At 37.2% G+C, this 8,295-nt stretch overlaps 1 protein-coding gene across 1 annotated transcript; it reads left to right on the forward strand.

Moving 5' to 3' along the window:
* Nucleotides 1-258: 258 nt before the first annotated feature.
* LOC122845995 (excitatory amino acid transporter 3-like) lies at nucleotides 259-7,063 on the forward strand. Its single transcript, XM_044142632.1, has 13 exons — nucleotides 259-489; nucleotides 583-723; nucleotides 1,851-1,943; nucleotides 2,659-2,755; nucleotides 2,843-2,885; nucleotides 2,964-3,026; nucleotides 3,120-3,298; nucleotides 3,392-3,499; nucleotides 4,961-5,083; nucleotides 5,205-5,396; nucleotides 5,520-5,654; nucleotides 5,966-6,079; nucleotides 6,876-7,063. Exons 1-13 carry the CDS (start codon nucleotides 384-386, stop codon nucleotides 6,952-6,954), a joined length of 1,473 nt encoding a protein of 490 aa, XP_043998567.1. The 5' UTR covers nucleotides 259-383; the 3' UTR covers nucleotides 6,955-7,063.
* The last annotated feature ends 1,232 nt before the right edge of the window (nucleotides 7,064-8,295 follow it).

Consider the following 8,295-nt stretch of genomic DNA (forward strand, 5'->3'; position numbering starts at 1 on the left):
CCAGATGATCTTCAAATATTGGCAGTGGCTGGATATTTTTGCTAATTAACGCTAATTCCAAATGGTCTCTCACACTCTGTTGTGCTGTACATTGTCCTGAAAACTGCTGACTGACATAATTAATTTTATAAAACTGTTGTTGCAATTCAGTTACAGATTAGAGATAATAGCGTTGCTAGGTAACCATTGTTTAAACAGCCAGCTAACTGTTCTCATAGTAAATCTTTCTGTTGACATTTAATTTATGTACTTTTAACCAGCAAAATCTGCATTCGTTTGAAAGTCAACACTAAACGGTTCTCTCTCAAGTTTGCTTCAGTACTTTTATTTGAATCTTGAAATCTCATAAGGTCTCGTTTTCTTGTTTCTGATAAGGTAAGACCATGGGGGAGCAACCTTCAACAAAATCCTTTGGGATATGGGAAGGAATTGTGAGCTACATTGCCAGTAACATGTTGGTGTTCACCTGTTTGGGGTCTGTTGCTCTGGGTAAGTTTGTTTTACAAACAGCTTCAGAATCATCAGAAAAAGAAGGTTATTACTGACTACCCACCTTCACTTCTGCATGTTGCTTGTTTTAAGGGGTACTCGTTGGTGTGGTCGTGAAGACCTTTGATAGACTCGAACACGTGGAAGAGCTGTACTTGACGTTTCCAATAGACATACTGTCTCACATGATTAAGGGGGTGTCCATCCCCCTAATTGCAAGCAGTGTGGTGTTGGGTGAGCGAGACTTTTTATGTTCAGTGTTGCCACATGTCCCTTTAGATACAGAAAAACTTTTGTCATTTTAATTGTGCCTCTTCTTGTTAATTACCTTCAATTAATCTGATAGTTTTATTCTCCTATAAAGATCAAATTGGATAGGAAGTATTTTTCTTAATATGAAAAAGAACTAATTAATAGATCATTGCATACCTATTTGAAAAAGAACAGGCAGACAGATAATTACATTTAATCTTTTATATTCCACTTCCTTCAGCAAGGACATGACTTCTTTGCCACAAACTGGCTTGTTTTGTAACCAAGCTAACATATATATATATTTATATATACATATGATTTGTTTTATGACTTTAATTTGAGACATGGGGTTAATGAATAAATGAAACAATAGTCTCCATATGAATCAAATAAACAACTAGGGTGTACAACTGTGATTGGCCTCAAAATAGTGTTTTAAAATTTTAATCGATTAACAGAAAGCAGAAATACAAGTAGATAAATACATGATAATGGCGGTTTAGAAATATTACATGTAAAACAACTTCAACTCCATCCTACAAATTGAGTTCATTGAGAGCATTTATCCAGTTTCAATTTGAACTAACTGCGCCTATTTGTTAAAGTGGACTTCATTACCAACTGTAATTTATAGTTGAAAAGTTTTTTTTTTTTTGTTTTTCTTTTTAAAAGTTTAATCAAGCTTGTTGTCAAATGTACCAGCAGGACTATAAGGAAATTCTCATACTAAAAATAAAAAATGATTTGTAAAAATGGGTAACATGAAGTAGAATGCAAATCTAAATGGTAACAGTAACATAAAAACTATGTTTATCCCAAAATTATTCATGCCCTTGGCAGATTTAGATTTAGATTCACTTTTACTCAATTACAGGTTGGTGTCTGAATGATGCAGGGATCTACCAAAAGATAATAAAACTATGTAAAAGGAGTATCAAGTAAAACAAAAAAAAGATAGTGCTAAGGATGACTATATTCTTCTGCATGAAACGTAGCAGCTCTACTGTCAACTTGATGAAACAGATAAATATTTTCAAGTTAATGTGAACATTAAATAGATGTGGAGCAACAGAGCAACGATGTTCAGCTCTGTTTGTTTCTTACAGGAATTCGCACGTTCAAGACTGCACCCTCCAAGTCGATTGCCTTGTATACAGGACTTTATTTCCTCTTTACCACTCTGATCGCTGTGATCATCGGTAAGAGAAGTTTTCTTAAAAAAAAGATTTTTAAAAAAGGTGCAAAAACAGAATTATTTACCACTCCTGCAATCAAGCTCATTTGAGGTTTAATTTTTTTTTAATTCTGATAAAATTTTTGATTCGGTAGCCTTGCCGGAGCAATCACGCCTCTTGCAGCTTTGCAATTTGTCATTTTTGTTTTAATCTATTTTATGTAAAACAAATCTCTAAATAAGTGTGGCTTGAATTCATATTCAGAGTCTTTGCCCTGATACCTTGAGATAAATTCAGGTCAGATAGTTAGATCATTAACCAGAGATGTAGCTAAGAGGCTCCTGGGAGAGGAGCATTACACATCTCCATCACAGGAAAAAATGTCATTAGTACACTCTGTCTTAATAACAGTGTGTAATAAGATATTACATTTTAATAAAACACATGCTTGTAACGTGACAAATTGTGAAAATGTTCGGCATGTTTGAAGACTTTTGCAAGGCAGTGTGCTTATTCAACAAAGAAACAGTTTTCAATGGAGGCCCAAATTTTGGTAGCATCTTGTCTAAAACTGTTTGTACTTCGTTGTTATTTCTTTTCAAATCGATAAACAATCCAAACAATAATAGTCTCATTAGAATAAAATAGATTTTTAGTGGCAACAATTCAATAGCTCTGGTTAAAAAAAAATGATCATACTGCTTACAGCATTATGCGTTATCATGCATGTATGTTGCAGGACTGATTCTGATGTGGGCGCTGCGGTCAGGATTCAAAAACCCCGATCCGGAAGATCAGAACTTCTTCTCGATCGATACCTTCCTGGTTTTGTACAGGTGGGAGGACATTTGCAAGTTGTTTATTCTGTAGGTTCCTGCAAGCTTCTTTTTCTCCTCAGTTAAATTTTACGTCTGTTTCTACAGGAACATCTTTCCAGACAGTATGATGCGGTCCTTTGTCAAACACGTACGGCTTGTTTCAGACTTAGTTTCATAGTTTTGAATCAATGTTGTGTTTTGCATTAATTCTTTTGCTTCTTTTTAGTACCAAATGGAAAGGAAGGAATATCCCATCCCTGGAGTCGCCACAAACGCTGGCGTCATCGAGGTAACCACTCTGGTCTAGGATGATTTCAGCATATATAATGACAACCGATGTAGGTCAACCTGAGCTTTGACTAGGCTCCTTCCAAATCTTCAGAACAGGACTGGCATGTCATTCGAAGGTCACTACCAATACGGAGTGGACATTCTTGGCCTTTTGTTCATTTCTTTTATGTCTGGACTGGCGTTCAACGAAATGGAAGAGTCGCGGGTCATAGTGCGGCTGATTTGCACCATCAGTCAGATAACTGATGATTTCTTCAACTTGATTCGCAGGTAAGAATGAACTCTGTGAGTGCGTAAAACTGTTCATCATCCGTCATTTGTTTTCTCACAGTAGCATTTGAATTGCAATTTTTTCTGCTACAGTTACCTGCCAGTGGGAGTCCTGTTCATGTCAATATATCAGGTTTCCAATACTAATGACTGGGATATAGGTTTTCATCTGGTGAAATTTGTTGGCATGGTGCTTATTGGGTAAGTTGCTTGTTAGTTTCTCAGTTTAATTTTTATCCATCGTGACAAAGAGGTTTCTAATTCATAAAATGTTTGAGAGTGGGAAGTTGCTTGTTCAGAATTATAAACACAAATGCAGCTGGCAGAGTTCTTTAAAGACCAAAGCAATGTCACATGAGCAATTAACAGAGTGTTATAAACAAGTGTTTCAAGTGTTGCTTTTTTTCTTGAGATTATCTAAAAATAGTCAAGGAAGAAATTACAAATACATGGATTTTATACTCATGGACATAGCCTGGTTGTAAATGCATATGGAAGAAACAGGAGCAAGTGAAAAAAAGTGAACAAACCACATTTAAAGGGGCAGTATTATATATCTTCCAGGCACACAGTGCCACTTTATAGCACAGCCAAGTAACTATGTTACCATCAGTGGTCATAAAAATGCAATTTATATTAATTACAACTTAAAAGAAATTTTACTTCCTGATTTAACTCCTTACAATTGGGCCTCTGTCTCTTAAAAAACTCCTGCTCTTTCTGAAACTCTGCCTTCAAGAAGTCATCACAACGTCGCTACTCCATTAACCTTAAGCAGGTGAGCGGTTCCAACAGGTGTTTGCTACTTGCTGCTGGCAAGTCTGACGGAGCTGAGTGGGAGAGCTGTGGGGGAGGGCTGCTCTGTGAGGGAGGAGCTGCACCTTGAAGGTGGTGCTAGGTCCATCCAGGCGTTTTTGTGCAGCTGAGTGGTTGCCATGGGAGATGGAAGGATTTTTCAAACATGCATGAAAGAATCAAGGTAACGTTCTAGGTAATCAAGGTAACGTTTTTGATGAGGGAATAATGTGTAGCTCGAAAAAGTCAATTTTAAATAATATTGCCCCTTTAAACTCAAGCAGGCAGCTCATATTTTGATGAAAATAAAAATTTAATCTGCACTCCTATCTAAATTTCATGCTATGTTCTGTTTGGCATAACAGCCCTGATGGAAAAGGGCAGAAAGCCTGACATGACAAGATCATATTGAAAATGTTAGTGGGGGAGGACCCGTCATGATCAGTGGAGCTTCCTCATTTAACAAAACATCGGCGTCGGAACATTGGTGTTTCGACCCCGAAAACAAACTGTATGGCCAGGTAACATTCTAGGTATGTTACCTAGGTATGTTATGGTCACCAAACTCCATGTGGAGATGTTGTGGCTAACTTGATCACATGGAGGTTGTCTCTCTCTTCCAGTACGGTGGCACTGATAAACACCTTCCTGTGAACAACTAGAGCAGTGGGGCTTCTCACTTCCTTTTTAGACACTTTCAGTTCTGTCGTTTGCCATTTCCATTCATGTTCATATGTCTGTCGAGTAAAATCCTGATCGAATGTGACATTTGTGTTTGTGCTGGTAAAAAAATGTGAATATGCTGCAGTACATTGTATTTTATGTAACACACATTGTTTGGCTGACTTCTTTTACAACTGGTTTCAGGCTCTTCGTGCACGGAGCCATTGTCCTACCTCTGATCTACTTTGTGCTTGCGCAAAGTAATCCCTTCACTGTCATCCGAGGGGTCTTACCTGCGCTGCGGACTGCATTACTCCTCTCCTCCAGGTGACCCTCGTCCACTGCCTTCTTCGGCCTTTATGGCAGCCGTTTGCTTTTATAATCGCTGTCCGGCTGAACGTGGTCACATCGTAAACCTTTGTTCTTATTTCCTTTATGTGCGGATAAGTGCTGCTACAATGCCAGTCACTTTACACTGCTGCAAGAACAACAACATTCACAACAAAGTCACCCGTTTTATGCTGCCCATTGGGACCAATATAAACATGAACGGGACAGCTCTGTATCAGGCTGCGGCTGCAGTCTTCATCGCCCTAGTGCACAACGTCTATCTGGACTTCAACCTATTGTTCAGTATTGGGTCAGTTGATCACAGTTTTTTCTTCAGTTGCCGTCTTGATTTACTCATCATTTCTTTTTCTTTTTTAAACATCATGGAGATTGAATAAATGGTGTAAGCGTAAGAATCTGTCACCTTGTGCAGGGTCGCAGCAGCAGCGTTCAGCTTCATAAGCAAAGGGGTCCCGGCATGCGGAGCCTTAATGTCACTCTTTATCCTGAACGCTACTGATCTGCCTCTGAGTGGCGCCTGGATCCTGGTGACGGTAGAGTGGATTCTGTAAGTTTCGGCACGACTTTAAGACAGACACAAGGTTTACAGGGAAGAGTTCAGGCAGGAATATTAGCATTTATTCCTCGCTTTAAATTTATATGTTTTCCCTAAAAAAATAAATAAATAAAATAAAAGATCTGATTATTGAGAAAAACCGCCTTTAAAACAACAAAAGCTCAGCCAGTTGTGGAAATGTTTTAATTAATTTAAAGTTTACCGGTGGATTAAAACTTTTTACACAGTGCTACAGATCAGAATGAGTTAATGTAAAACTACTCAAGTGTCATTTAACCTTGATTCTAACCGTCATTCTTCAGAGATCACCCCGCCACTCTTATTAACGTCTTGGGAGACTGCATCGGCATCGCTCTTGTCCAAGAACTGTCCACAGACGAACTGATAGCTGCGAGCCTTCACCAGAGAAGAGCAAAGTAATTTTTCTCACACACAGTACAATGAAAACGTATTTGCTCCCTGAGATTTTTGCTTTTTAGTCACATTGTTTTTCAGATTGTAAAGCAATTTTTTTTTTTTTACCATCAGATGAAGATAACCTGAGTTGGATCTTTATTTAAATCTAATTAACCAGATTTTATTCTAAAAGAGGGCTCTATTTCACTACTCACACCCAGAAGGCTTGCTACCGCCAGACCAAGAAACCACTTACATTCAGCTTGTCAGGCTCAAATATCACGCAGGGCTGCTATTGTTACCTGAGGATCTGGATAAATAACCATGAATACTGTCTTATGGATAAAATTCCTGACGGAGAACATCCAGCCACCGATTTATGACCTTAGGCTAAACTGTAGTTATGCGTCATGGCAATAAATCAAGGCATACAAGCAATTCCACTAAAAAGCTCATAAGGAGTTACCAGATCAAATCCCTATTGAAATGTGCTGGAATTACCTTAAAAAACTGATTATGTTCAAAAACCCTCTTACATTGCTGAATTTTTAAAAATTCATTCTTTTCCCATAGCAAAATAAAATATTCAGCCTTAGTGTGGCAAAACAGCAAAAAACACGATAAACAATTTTTAGAAATCTACCAATTTTTGACTCATACCACCGTATTTAAGTTGCATCAGTTCAGTGCAGGTTAAATGACCATGCACTCTGTTCACTCCAGACTCATGATGTTCATCAATGATTTGGTTTTGATACAGACCATGTTTGGAATTACTGAGTGTTTTCTTCTTCCTCATGCATTGTGTTCGTTTAGGGCTCAAGACTGGCAAGCTGCTGTGGAAGAGTATGAAGAAGTGCAAACTCACTGGAATGCCTACACATCTGCCTCGTGAACTCCAGGCAGTTAAACTGAATTTTTGAGCTCACTTTGATTACTGGCTTGGTTCTTTTTTTCTTTAGATTTTCATTTATTCCATTCACCATTAAACACTGCAAACAGTCTTTATCTCTTTGTGATGTAATTTATCCATAAACAGACAGTCAGATGTTATGGAACTAAGATCATTTAAGATTGTTGTAGATGTTGCATGATGGGTATGTTTCTGGTGAGTAGTAGCCAGAAACTCATCTCACGTCTTTAAATGTCTCATTCATTTGTTTAATCCGTGAGTGTCCACTCACCAAATGGGCAAGAATTGTCACTTTCTTTTTTCTTTTTTTTTTACTAAAAAAATAAAATAAAATATAAAATGTCAGCTATTTGTGACTACATTAAGCTCATATTGTTTTATGATAATTTTTGTAGAAAAGGGATTTGTAAATCATTGTCCAACTGGAATATTTGTTTTTAAAAATGGCCTTGTATATTTGCCTTATCAAAAGAAACAGACAAAAAAAAAATCAGTTCAATTCTTTTCTCTTTTTCTAGCCAAGTACATTTTTTGAATGGGATATGGGAGACTAATTTAAAAATGCTTGCTGTGTTGTTTGCACCAAAGTCCCTTTGGATGAAAATCACTGGTTATTTGTGGTCAAATCTACTATAAAAATTAATTCATTTTCATTTCATTTTATTAATTAAAGAACAAATTCATTGTGCTTTGCCTAACATTTTCTACTTTAAGAATACTTCAATTATTTTGCATTTCTTTCTTTTTTTTATGTTAGTCTGTGTCAACCATCTGAGCTGTTGGGCCTAATTTGTGGCTGTCTTAAACTCCAGTGTGGGGCCAAAAAAATAAAAATAAATAAAAATTCCCAGGGCTGGAAATGGCCCCAGGCTGCAATTTGAACCTCCCTGGTTTAAACTTATCTGTTGCAGGAGAACAGCTCCACCTACAGGATCAGAAGTAGCATAACAATCCATCAAATGATGGACATTGCAGAATTTGCGGGAGGACACACAGACCTCCATGCCTTCATGTCCCTTTCACAGATCAGGTCTGGGCAAACTCTGACACAGTTTGGCCTGGATGTTAGAGTTTTATATCACTGAAGATAAAAAGTATATGTATACACTAGATGTTGCGTTTATGAATGTTTCAGTTGATGGCAGAAGTGAGAAAAAAAGGATTAAAATGAAAATAGTAACTATGGTCTGCAAGAATTTTTAACGTTACTTAATCATCTGTAGATTGGTTATGTAAGATTAGTTCTATATTATAACAAACCATTCAAAGACTTCTATAGTTCATAAAATATAGGAGAAAAACCATTTAAGACACAAAAATGTA

This window comes from Gambusia affinis, linkage group LG16 (assembly GCF_019740435.1).
Source record: "Gambusia affinis linkage group LG16, SWU_Gaff_1.0, whole genome shotgun sequence".
In the NCBI taxonomy this organism is placed as follows: Eukaryota; Metazoa; Chordata; class Actinopteri; order Cyprinodontiformes; family Poeciliidae; genus Gambusia; species Gambusia affinis.

Bases quoted from the DNA above. Each gene is read 5' to 3' on its own strand.
- LOC122845995 (XM_044142632.1), top strand. From the start codon at position 384: ATGGGGGAGCAACCTTCAACAAAATCCTTTGGGATATGGGAAGGAATT. The intron at 3,027-3,119 runs GTAACCACTCTG...CCAAATCTTCAG, and splicing joins CAAACGCTGGCGTCATCGAG to AACAGGACTGGCATGTCATT. The intron at 5,084-5,204 runs GTGACCCTCGTC...TGTGCGGATAAG, and splicing joins GCATTACTCCTCTCCTCCAG to TGCTGCTACAATGCCAGTCA.